At 54.9% G+C, this 12,819-nt stretch overlaps 1 protein-coding gene across 1 annotated transcript in view; it reads right to left on the bottom strand.

Annotated features, from left to right (window-relative positions):
* Nucleotides 1-5,233: 5,233 nt before the first annotated feature.
* PADI1 (peptidyl arginine deiminase, type I) overlaps nucleotides 5,234-12,819 on the bottom strand; it is a 40,157-nt gene continuing 32,571 nt past the window's right edge. The window contains exons 12-16 of the mRNA XM_008592405.1: nucleotides 11,681-11,825; nucleotides 10,393-10,486; nucleotides 9,284-9,363; nucleotides 8,294-8,419; nucleotides 5,234-5,467 (exon numbers count right to left, since the gene is read on the bottom strand). Of these exons, the coding sequence (XP_008590627.1) occupies nucleotides 5,234-5,467; nucleotides 8,294-8,419; nucleotides 9,284-9,363; nucleotides 10,393-10,486; nucleotides 11,681-11,825 (679 nt within the window). The remainder of the gene's footprint in view (nucleotides 5,468-8,293; nucleotides 8,420-9,283; nucleotides 9,364-10,392; nucleotides 10,487-11,680; nucleotides 11,826-12,819) is intronic.

The following is a 12,819-nucleotide window of genomic DNA, read 5'->3' as shown; positions in this document are numbered from 1 at the left end:
CGACGAGGAACTGTCATGTCAGTAGGGCTGAGGTTGAGAAACCTGGTCTGAGGAGAGGAATGGGAGACCTGAGAGATGGAGACAGCCACACGGTTCTGCACCCTCCCCTCCCAACACCCTGATTACCTGTCCCCAGCTCAGCCTTGAAGCTGGGACCCCGGAGACTCCTCAAAAGCCTAATAAGCCAGATCCCTGCTGGTTCCCAGAGCCCAGCTCCTAAAACCGTACCCACCCCCTCCTTTTCTTCCTAGGAGAGAGAGAAGGTGGGGCCCTACTCCTGACACCATGAGCCTTAAAGCCAGAACCTTGCACACAGTAGGGGCATAATGCATGGGTGTTGAACAGCTAGAGGAAACCAGATCCAAGAATCCCTCCACCTCAAGTGGCAGAGCAGCCAAAAGCACAGGAGCCTCGAGAAAGACCATGAGTGGGTTTCAGTTCTGGCTTTGTCACTGAGTAGCTGTGTGACTTGAGCAAATGCCCTCTCTGTGCCTCACTTTTCTTGTCTGTAAAACGAGACGATGCTGATAATGAACCTAGATCACTGGGTTGTCGTAAGGGTTAAAATCAAGAGGCTTGTCAATTTCTTAAAACAGTGCCTGCACATAGTGTTATGTAAGCACAAGTGATTTTTTAAAAATGACTGACATTGATTTCAGGCTCATAGGCTTGAGATGGGGGTGAGGATGTATCCCTCTTCCTAATCTGTGTGTTCCAGACCGACCCCCAGCCCAGCCAGTGCCTGCACATAGTGTTATGTAAGCACAAGTGATTTTTTAAAAATGACTGACATTGATTTCAGGCTCATAGGCTTGGGATGGGGGTGAGGATGTATCCCTCTTCCTAATCTGTGTGTTCCAGACCGACCCCCAGCCCAGCCTGCAGGATCCTCTGGGCAGGGAAAAGTGACCAGCCCCCCGACGCCAGTACCCTCCAAGCCCTGAAACTGGCTCATCCACTGCAATCCTCTTCTACCCGCTCCCTCAGCCTCTGACACTTTAAGTCCCCTGGCTGGGGTCTTAAAGAAACCCATCTGAGAAAGGTGAGGACCCAAGCTCCCCTGACTGGCTGCTATTCCAAGGACAAGGCTGGGGAATGGGCAGCCAAGCCAGGCCTGAGCCCTGAGGAAGCCCTGCCCAGCTTGCAGGGAGGAAGGCCCGAGAGGCTTAACACCAAGGGCCCACAAACCCCCGGGCCTCTGGCTCTTACCCATAAATGTCCACAAGGGTCTCTATGCCAGCCACACACACGGCACTGGTGGGATGCTCCAGGGACACACGCACGATCCTTTGCAGGGGCATGCTCTGCTTGGACTAGGCGATAGTCACCAACCCAACACTGCCCCAGAGGCCCCTTGGAAAGTGATTTAAAAGTCCTTGGCCCTGCCCCTCCAGCCCAGGGTGCTAGCTCATTGGCTCTAGTTCTAAAAGCCCAGCTCCTTCCCAGAGCTGAGAGCTCAGGATTGGCTAGAAGGGACTCAATATTTGCATATGAATTTGTTGCCCCCACCCAGGCACCCAGGGAGTTAATTTTCTCACTCTAAGGGGAGCAAGTTCCCACAGGTGCCTGGCCAGGGCACCAGGGACTATTGGGGGCAGGGGACGAGAGCATTCAGAGATGTGTGGTATCGCTCTTAGATGCTTCCTGGTCCCCTCGCCCCCTTTTTCTGCATTTTCAAAGACACTATAGTTTAGTGGGGAGCTTCTGTACTCTGCCAGGGGAGCTGATGGAAATGCAGACTTGTGGGCCCAGCATCCAATCTGATTTAGCACATTAGGGGTGCAGCATGGCATACAGGTTTTTTATAAGCACCCCAAAGCATTCTGATGCACTTCAAGACACACCAGCCTCTTTCTTAAGAGCATGGATTTTAGAGGCAAGACTGGGTTTCAGCCCTGCCTCAGCCACTTTCTGGCTATGTGACCTTGGGCAAGTCACTTAATTCTCTGTGCCTCACTTTTCCCATCTGAAAAATGGCTGCTATGAGGTTTAAACGGGCCAGCGTTGGTACAGCTCTAGTATGGAGCTTGGCATTATTTTATTACTATTGTTGTTATTAATATCGGATGCCAAAAACCTCTGAAATGGGGTAAATGATGAGGGTGAAAACCCTTTCCAGCCAGGGCAAGCTTAGAATGTCAGACTAGGAAGGTTTGCTTGTCAGGTGGGGAAACTGAGGCCAGTGGGGACATTCAGGCACCTGGAACAGCAGGAGCAAGGACTCTGGGGAAAGGAGTCTCGGGTTTGGATCCAGGCCCCACCACGCACCAGCAAGGTGGCCTTTGGGGTTTACGGCCCCTCTCTCGAAACCTCGGTTTCCTCATCTGTAGAAAATGTGGCTAATCACCAGCCCTGGCAGAGATAATAGCCGGGATGCACCCTATCTGGCGGAGGCTCAGAAGATGCTGAGTAGAGGTTTTCTCCGTCCTCCCTGGTGGCACTGACAGTCTGAGACAGGGCGGGGACCTGGACCTGCTCCCCAGAGCCCCAACTGGTGCATATGCACCAGTTCAAGGATCTCAGTAGGGTCCTAAGACTGTCACTCCTATATTCCAGTTTCTAGGAAGGTCATTCTTTCCATGGAGAGCTGCAGGGCCGCTGGGTCCAGTAATAGCTTCACTTCCTTCAGCTATAAAATGGCTTGGTGGCCAACTCAGCTCTGGGTAAGAGTTAGAGCTCAGGAGGAAGCCTCAGAAGTCTCCCTAGCCTGCTGTGAGCACAGTTGGCAAATAGATGCAGAACGTAGAGGCTTCCCCTGGGGGTGCTGGCCCCCTGTGCTAGGGGCAGGACCTGCCTCCTGCTCAGAGCCCTTTATCTCTTTGGAAGTAGACCCAAGTCTTCATTTCTCCCTGGTGAACATCAGCTTTTAGAAACAGGTCTGTGGTTCATTTAGACTAAAGTGTCAATGACTGATGGGCAGTGACTGTTTGCCCCTTAGTCCATAACAAAAGCTAAAATAAATTGGGTGAGTGTCAAAGGAGGTAACTGGGGCAGCAGTGAGTGTATAGGACGAAAGGGGTGATGTTTTCAGGCCCCTGAAATCAAACCACTGAGGCTGGGTAACTTAGAAGCTTTAGAGGCAGAAATAAAAGGGGATTGTAGTGGCCTGTGGCTCTGGGCACCAGTCCTGCTGGTGAATCTCCCACCTCTACCAACAGGGCCCAGCCCGCCTCCCCCTGACCCCTCTTCAACTTCCTTAATTCATGGAGCAGATGGTCCAGGGAAGGGAGAAGAGAGGAACAGGTGGGACCTGTGCCTCCCCGATCTCCATCTCAGCAGGGCAGCTGGCCCCAAGGCAACAGGCATGTGCCAGTCACCCTGCCTGCCAGGCACTGGCCTTGGTACGAGAGGGCTCTCCTAGCCAGGCAGGAGCTGCTGTGTCTTGTGGAAGCTGAGCCAAGGAGCTAGTGGCTTGGTGGGACAAGCCGGAAGCAGGGCCCCCCCGTATCCAGCCCCTTGTCCCCACAACCCAACAGAGGCTAAGGAGGCAGCTGCTTGAAGAAATGCATGCTGACATTTTTATTGATCAGAAAGGAGGTGACTGGTCACCCAGAACATTCTCAAAGTGGACACCAGGGCCCTCCAACGGCCCCAGCAGCAACTCCAGAGCTTCCCACACTCAGCGTGGCTCTGGAAGGCTTGCTCTCTCTGCAGTCCTGCTCCCCTCCCTCCCGCAGCCCTCTACCTGGGGAATCCCAACCCCAGCAGAGTTTCCATCTCTTCCTTGGCAGAGCCATTAACATAAGCAGAGGGCGCTCAGGTTAGAGCAGGAGCTGACAAATGAGGTCCCCAGAACCTTCTGAAAGGGGAGATCCAGGTTTCCACCCACCCCCTTTAACCATAGAAGTTCCATGTAAGCCTTTGTTTGCTAAGTGTCCCATGGCTAAAAGAGTGACAGTGGCTGGTTCAATCTGAGGTCTCACCAGAGGCCACCAAAAACCCAGATAGGCAGAGGCCCAGGTGCCAACAGCCCCAGGATGACCCCACAGGCAGTGGGGGAAGGAAGGCAGGCTGGCTCCCTCCTGCCCAGGGCTGCAGTCCAGCCAAGCCTATCTGCTTGTGTTTGTCCTGGTGACCTCACCCAGGGCTATTAACCTCCCATGGCAGCTCTGTCTTCCCTGCTGTGGGAGGGGACACGGGCCTGCCATGGGGGTTTACTCACAGGTGAAACCCAAACTACGTTCAGGGTCCCCAGGCTTCTGGGATTGACCAGGCGAGCCTTCCCCTCCCACCGCCTGCAGAAGGAAGGGGACTAATTAAAGACTATTAAAGGAAATTAAACCCCACCTTCAGAGATAACCTAATGGTCCCCCTCCAACATCTGGGCCCCCCCCTGCTACATCTGGAACAGCCTGCTTCCTTCAAACCCAGAGTCCAAATTCCAGAGCCCAGGAAGCCCGGGACACAGAAGCCCCTAGGCCCTGAGATCCAGCGGTGTGCATTCAGCCTTCTCTGCCATCCTGACCTTGTCCCCTCCTGCCCAGTCGTCCTCTGTGTGTCCTCAGGCCTCACATTGGCCTCTCAGCATTTTCAAGCCGGAAGCAGCCAGCTCTCATAATTAAAGCCTTTCCAAGCAGGTAACAAGCACGCTTCTGAGGACCAAGTCAGGTATTAAAGGGTTTTTGTTGCTTTTTTTTTTTTTTTCTTTTTAAAATAGGCCCTCGGATGCTGGGTTTTCCTGTCTTTGTTTGGCTACATACAGCTGAAGGGTGCTAAGGGTCACAGCCTGGGGTCCCCTTTGGGAGAAGGTAGCTGGTAGAGGAAAGAAGGTGTCTCTGATCCCCCTTCCTAGTGTCTACGAGAGCCAGAGGCAGCCTGGAACTTGGGCCCTCACACATGGCCCAGGCCACCAGGCCCCATTCCTGGTGCAGACACAAAGCCAGCATCCTCATGCTCCAGGGAGGCCTCAGGAGAGAGGAAGTGGCGTCTGCCCACCAAGGCCACTCACAGCCATTCTTCAACTTGCTAAGGCTGTGACTGTTTCCAGAACCTCTGGGGACCGTGGGTAGGAAGAGGAGAGGGAAGAATGAGGTCAATCCTTCTTGGGTGAGGATGGGTGACATCGATCCCTGTGTCCCGGTGCCCACAGTGGCCGGCACGTTTGCAGGCACTGGGAGGTGGGGGGAGTGCCAAGGCTCCCTCGAGAGGGTGGAGCCCAGGAGGATGTTCCTTTCCCTCACTCTGGCGGGGTTCCCCAGTAGGAGGGCAGAGAGGACGGTGGCTGGGAGCCGGCTCAGTGCACCATGTTCCACCACTTGAAGGGAAAAGGCTTCCGGCGCACGTTGGTGCCGCAGTGGATCTCCCCAAGCAGCTCGTGGTAGAACAAGTAATCATCAATGAAGACACAGTGGAGGCCCAGCGGCTCCAGCAGGGACCGCACCTTGTCCTCCAGGCAGCAGCGGCCGTTGATGATGGGCCCGAAGGGCTTGGGGATGCCCAGGTACTTGCCCAAGACCACCATGTTGACCTACAAAAGAGAGAAGGCAAGACGGAGGCTGGATTGTAAATGTTCTATACACGGGGCCCCTTGTGGGCTCTGGCTACTGCCAACCCATCCGCAGGGCCTGTCCATCCTCCCCAGCAGTCCTGGGCCACCAGGACTGAGACTTGCTCAAGAGCTGGGATCTATGAAAATAGAGAAGAAACAGATTCGCCAGAAACCGATTTGCCATCGGAAAGAGAATTAACAACAGCCGATTTGCCATCGGAAAGAGAATTAACAACAGCCAGGGCTGTCAGTAACATACACAGTAACCCAGAAACCGATTTGCCATCGGAAAGAGAATTAACAACAGCCAGGGCTGTCAGTAACATACACAGTAACTTCGTATGAATCAAATCGCCCCTTCCTCCAATCAATATTTTCTTCCATTTGTCACAAAATTGTCATAATAACAATTTTGTTAGAATAAGAGATTTTACTGTCATCTGCTGGAAATTTATACAACAAATATGCACATCTCCGAGGCCTGCAGTGTGAATGTCTTCACAAGTGTGGTGTGCTTGTTCAGTACGCAGCTTGCTCAACTGTCCTTGACAGCCTTGATAATTGTTACCATTTATTGAACATCTTCTATGTGCTAGATATATCATCACTAAATCTCACAGTCTCCCTTTAAGGCTGCAACTTGGACAGGTTAAGTAACACAATCAAGGCCACACGGCTAGAGAATGGTAAGACTAAAATTTGAACTTGGATCTGACTCACGCCAAACCCCATGCTCTTTACACCTTGCCAGAGTGTCGCACTCTGGCCACCTGTGGGGTTGAGGAGTTGGGAAGGGGCTGGGAGCCCGTGGGGACACCTGAGTGTATCTCCAATGGCACCTCTGCTTCCCTTGGTTGTAGACCTGGGCTCGGTGCCCTAATGCTGGAAAAGGGGATTCCTCTTGATGCAGGGGTACAGAGGTTTCTTAGAGGAAATCTCAGCCTCAGATGGATGGCAAGAGGTCATAAGGAGCTGCCCTGGACCTGCTATATAGAAGGTGGTCCTGGATAGTCTTGGCGTTGAGTGAGCTGTCTTGGACGCTGTGTCCTCAAACTCTCTGTTCCCTGACCCCCACCCTCAAGTCTGCCCCACAGGACTGTCCATGGCCAGGACCAACATGAAGCAGGAGGGTCCCATGGGCTCAGTCCCATGGCCTTGGCCCTGAACTACCTAGTTGCCCACTAATGGGTCAGGGCATGCTGGGGTGGGGGTGGGGCATGCAGGGGGACCAGGGCAGGGAGAGGAGCAGGAGCCGGACTCAGGACCACAACCAGCTGGGCCTCTGCTTCCTCCCGAATGAGGAGTCAGGAGGTTGGGGGCTGGTCCCAGCTCTGCCACTCACTCACTGTGTAACCTCAGGCAATCACCCACTCTCCTTATGAGGGCCTCAGTTTCCCCATCTGACAGATGTGGGGGATAACCGAATGTTCCCTAAGGGCTCTTCTAGTGAGGGCATACTGGGATCTTTTAGCAGAGCCTGGACTGAAGCTAAGAAATTCCCATGGATGGGGTGTGTGCTGGGGAGGGGGCTTCCAGCAGGTGGCGGCCAGGCCACAGCCTAAGGAGAGCTGACTGAGGTCACGGGCTCCAGCCTAGGCCCGTCTTCCACTCCCAGTCGGAACCAGAGCCAGGTAGTCCCTTAGAGCTTTGCCCTCTAGTATAGCAGCCACTAGGCACACGTGGCGATCTAAATTAAAATTAAATTGAAATAAAATTAAAATGTCTGTTCTTCATCCACATTAGCCACATTTCAAGTGACCTGTAGTCACATGCGGCTCAGTGGTTACCATACTGTATTGTGTAGGTACAGAACATTTTCATTATCAAAGAAAATTCTAACAGACAACGCTGCCTTTGAGCAGTGATTCTCAATCAGGGGCAATTTTGTTCCCCAGGGCATTTTTGATTGTCACGCTGGGGAGGTACTACTGGCCTCTAGAGGGTAGAGGCCAGGGATGCCTCTAAACATCTGACAGTGTACAGGACAGCACTGCAACAGAGGTTTCTACAGCCCCAAATAGCAATAGAGCTACAGAGTTGAGAGATCTTGCTCTCACGGTCCCTACCAGGATCTAGAGGTTGGAATCCCACAGAGAGAAGCTGGAAACAAATGCATGTCCTCCACACCTGATCCCAGGATTCACTTCCAACCCTTGGCTTGTCCCACGAGAGGGATTCAAGCTAAAGACCCCATCTGAAGAGGGAGAGTCTACCCCAACATCTTTTCCCAGGGGGATAATGGGCACCTTGGCCAGGCCTGCAGTGATAGCATCGCAAAGGCCCCTCCCAGGTGACACGCAGGTGAGATCATATCTGCTCATCTGCCTGTCAGCTGCCTAGTTAATGACAGCCCAAGAGGACACCGCCTGCTGCACCTGCCTGATTCAGGAGCCCCCCCCACCCCCACCCCCAGAGAGCAGCAAGCGGGCCAGGGTTGGGGATAGAGCAGGCAGCTGAGGCCCAGACACAGAAGCCTCAAACATCTGCAACTAAACTATACTTTCTTTTTCCATTTGGGTGAAAAAACATAAGAGCCCTTGGTTGGGGGGTCTGTCCTGTGCACTGTAGGGTGTTTAGCAACACCCTGGCCTCTGCCCCCTGGATGCCAGCAGCACCCACCTCCCTGTGGCAATAAGTACCCCAGGGGGCAAAATCACCCCTGGTTGAGGACCACTGATGGAAATGTTCATCCTATGTGCACAAAACAAACACTGGGGAGGTCCACAGGCCCTGCCCTTGGACAGGGAGTGCTTCTCCTGTGACCCCAGGGGACCCCCAGCAGGACCCTGCCCAAGAGACTCTCACCATGTCGGGGAAGAAGGCTTCTGCGTAGGCACCCTTCATGGAGAAGAGCTGGGGGATGTCCACGATGTCCCTCTCGGCCAGGCCCAGCTCCCGCTTCAGCACATCACGGTTCCAGTCGATGCATTTCTGGGGGCGGGAGGAGAGGCAGTGGCCCACCCAGGACAAGGAAGGATCTAATGCTGGCCAAGTGCCTACTGTGTGCTGCTGGGCCCGTGCAGAGCCCTCTGTGCCCTCTAGCTCCTTTGAGCCTTACAACAGATTAGTGCAATAGGAGCCATTGCTATTCCTAGATGGGGAAACTGAGGCTCAAGTGACCAGCCCAATGACATAGAGCTAGGAAGCAACAGAGCTGGGGTTTGAACCCAGGCAGTTTCTGTTTCCAAAAGTCCTTGTCACTACAACACACAGTCCCAGCCATAGCTACAGCGAGGCTTATGCTCCTGCCCCATCTCAGCAGTTTAGGGGAAAGTGCTGGGCACCACTGGGGAGGACAAAAGGGCCTCGTTCCATTTACTGAGCACCAACTCTGTGCCAGGCCCTGCACCATGCATGTGGCAGGTGCTATCCTTGGGGCAAAGCCTGTCCCTTCCTGAGACCCCGTTCCACCTGCTCTCCTCTCTGGATCCCCCTAACTCCCATCCACCCTACCCCTCATCCCCACGGGGGCCCATTTCTCTACCACGTCTCTCTCATTTCACCAGACTTTTAGGATGAGAACTCAGACTTGCTTCTATAGAAATGAATCACCTCCCCAGAGCAGGGCCAGGTCTCCCTCATCAGACTGGGAGCTCACTGAGGGAATGGCTCTGTTTCTTCCATCAGATTGTGGGTTCCCGAAGGCAGAGGCTCTGTCCTACCCACATGTCCCAGCAGCCCCAGGGCAATCAGAGGCCCAGGGTAGAATCTCCCACCCACCCCAGCAGCTCCTGGGGCTGCTTCTCCCTGGAAGGTGGAGGACCCCTTAGAGCAGCCGATGGTCCTGCCCCTCACCTGTACATGGAGACTGTCATTCTGAAGGCGTCTGTCCGCCAGCATCTCGTTAATGGTTCTCTTTGCCTTGTGTCTTAACCCTGCAAGAGAAAGACAGTACATGGGCCCAGGGAGTACTGCCTGGGGGCCACCTCGGGCCTGGGGCTGCATAATCCAGGCCAGGGTTTTCCTTCCACCTCAGTGCCAAGGTCTGAAGCTGGGATGGAGAAAGCCAGAGACTGGAAACCCTGATGGGAGCAGGCTCTGGCTGCAGGTAAAACCCAGTGATGGATCAAAAACCCCTTGGGAAGGGACTCCCGAACTCAGGGCCTAATAATTATGGTACAGCTACCATTACTGAACACCCACCATGCTCTGGGAACCCTGCTTAATTTATTATTCATCTTTAAAACAATTCTAGAAGGGGTTAATTATCACCTCCAATTCAGAGAAGAGGAAACTGAGGCACTGAGAGGTTCAGAACACACCCTTGGCTGATCCCACAGCCAGCAAGTGGCAAGACCAGGGTTTGAGCCCAGGTCTATCCATTTGGAAGACTGCACCATATCCCTTCCAGTGCTTATTCCTCAGGTGGCAACACTGAGGCCTGTGGCAGGGAGGGGTCTGTCAGTTCCCAAAGGAGGTCCCGCCGAGGGTCCCTGGCCACCACACCTGGCTTCTCCTCCCACGCCGAGACCCCAGCCCTGCTTCTCCCTGGCCGCATAGCTCTGGGCAAATCACTTCTCCTCTCTGAGCCTCAGTTTCCTCCTCTGTGAGAAGGAATAAAGAAGAGGGATGGGAGATCAGGTGGGCCAGAACGTGAACATGCCTGGCACAGTCTGGCATGTTGGCGCTCATGGCTTCGTGTTCCTCTCCTCTTTTGGGGCATGGCCCAGGAAGCAGCCCACCCATCAGAGGGCCTGCAGCAATCCGTTGAACGCTTGGCTTCCCAAGAAGGGGAGAGCCCTTGTCTTAACCCCCTCATGGGGTGTCGGGCTCTGAGCCAGCCGAGAGATCTGCAGATGGAGGGGCTGTACCCAAGGGCCCAGCCACAAAAGGCATCCGCCGTGCCCGGGGCTGGTGATGACAGGGCAGGGTCCCCGAGGGGTGACCGGGTCATTGGCACTCACCATCAAACTGGGCCGCCTCCCCGTAACCCTCCTTTCTCTTCTCTTGGAAGAGTTTGAGGCAAGCGCTGGGGCTGGCCAGGAGCAGCCGGAAGCCCTGGCACAGAGGGAGGGAAAATGGCTCAGTGGAAAGGTCCCCCTGATATGCAGGAGACCCCAGACTCAGGAGGGGCCTGAATTCAAGAGCTGGGTCATGCCCAGGACTCCGCTCTCCTCTCAACCCACAAGCCACAGAGAACTGCTGTGATTCTCTCGGTCCTCCAAGCCGGTTCCCACCCCTGGGCCTCTGTCCCTGCTGCTCTCCCTGCCTGCAGGCCCTTCCGCACTTTGCCCATCAGGGAACTCCGATTTCTCACTTCAAGACCCACTTGCAGTGTCTCCTCCTTCACCGACAGAGGGAGAGCTTTGCAGATACTCCGACTGCACCCTGTACCTGCCCCTGGCAGAGCTCTCTCTGTTCGGGGCTATAACCACTGGGCACTGGGAGGCCTCACCTCCTGGGCTGCTTGTGGCCTGAGGGCCATGCCCTCCCTGGTCACCGCTGCAAGGCGGTGGAGGGAACTCCGATTTCTCACTTCAAGACCCACTTGCAGTGTCTCCTCCTTCACCGACAGAGGGAGAGCTTTGCAGATACTCCGACTGCACCCTGTACCTGCCCCTGGCAGAGCTCTCTCTGTTCGGGGCTATAACCACTGGGCACTGGGAGGCCTCACCTCCTGGGCTGCTTGTGGCCTGAGGGCCATGCCCTCCCTGGTCACCGCTGCAAGGCGGTGGAGCTGAGTGGTGAACGTGGAGGCCCAGAGCCCACATCTGGATTTGAGTCCTACCCTGCCACCTGCAGGCTGTGTGAGCTTGGGTGAGTTAATGGCCCTCTGAGCCTCAGTTTCCTCACCTGTAAAATGGGGGCAATAATAATAACACCCACCTCATGGACTTGTTGGAAGGTTAAATGAATTAAAACAGCTGGAGTGTTTAGCAGATGGTAGGTGCTCAGCAAATATTACCAATTGTTATCAATGTCATTCCTGGCTCTTGGCTGAGGGACTTGGGTCCAAGCAAACACCCAGTAAGTGTGAGGATGAGTGTCTGAGTAGTGAGCAAATGAGTGCCCTCCTGGCCTGAGTCTCTGGCCTCCTCCAAGAAGCCTTCCCTGATTAACATGGCCCCAAGGGTGCCCCGACCCAAAGCTCACCCTGGACTCAGGATTGAGCTGGTTCCAGGTAGCTTTGCCCTGGCTCATCCCATCAGGCCAGGCAGGGGCAGAGGTGGCTCAGGTGGGAAGGGGACGCACCTTTTGGTCGGAGGTGGGCACAAAGCTCATGAACTCATCCACGTGGCCCACAGAGAGCCAGTCTGAGTACAGCTCCACGGGCGACTGCACCTGCTGGGCCTGCAAGAAGTTCCGCACCACCTTGGCCATCTGCCGCCCACCGGACCTGGCCAGAGAGGGACGGCAGGCAGTCACCTTCTGCCTACTGTGTGTGGGCATCCTGCAGGCACTTCATGTGCATCCCTACAGGCCTCATGAAAACCCTGAGTTGGTCCTCTTCCCAGAGGGGGAAACTGAGGCTCAGAGAGCTGAAAAGTGTCAGGGCCAAACCTTTCTGATTCCAAGCCCAGCAATTCCAAGCCCAAGCCAAGGCCAGGGGCATCAGTGGGGGTAGGGGGGTCATGCCCCAGGAGGAGATGGGGTTGACACACCACAGGTCAGGCCTGTGCCATCCCAGGGGGTGCCCTCTGCTCACTGTGCCACTGCCACAACACTGCCCAAGGCAGGGTGTGGTGGGTGGGTTCATGTCAGGTGCAGGCCAGGACCCGCACAGCCCCCGGGTGCTCCCAGTAACACGCCGTCCATCCTGGCCTTCCCAGACTGTCCGCTCTTCCCTCACCCCAAACACCCTCCTCAAGGCCAGGAAGGTCCTGCTGACACCTGGATAATCAGTGGCCTGTTCCTTTCCCAGTCTCTCTCCAATTTCACCCTTGCTCCCTCCCAGTCTAACCAGAGGGAGGCTTTAAATACATCAGATCGTGTCCCTCCTCTGGTCAAAACCCTGACATCACTCCCATCTCACTCACAGTAAAAGCAAAGTTTTTACACTGACCTGCACAACCTCTACCGGCCCCATGACCCCTCTGCCCTCTCCCCCCCGACCCGCCTCTCTCCTCTTCCTTTGCTCTAGCCCTGCTGGCCTCCTGCTGTCCCTTGAACACACCAAGCACATTCCAGCTCTTCTCTCTGCCTGGAATGTTCTACGTGGATTCTTCTCTCTACCAGGACTCACTCCGCTGGCCCCATGGCTCATTCCCTCACTTCCTTCAAGTTTCCCTCAACTCTCCCCTTCTTTCTCTATGAGACCTTTGAAAATTGCAATAGCTCCCAACACCCACCCCAGCTTTGTTTTTCTCTACAGCATCTGGCACCCCCAGTAT

The sequence above is a fragment of the Galeopterus variegatus genome, unplaced genomic scaffold (assembly GCF_000696425.1).
Source record: "Galeopterus variegatus unplaced genomic scaffold, G_variegatus-3.0.2 Scaffold7896, whole genome shotgun sequence".
Lineage (NCBI taxonomy): Eukaryota > Metazoa > Chordata > Mammalia > Dermoptera > Cynocephalidae > Galeopterus > Galeopterus variegatus.
This window is presented reverse-complemented; position numbering and strand designations above follow the sequence as displayed.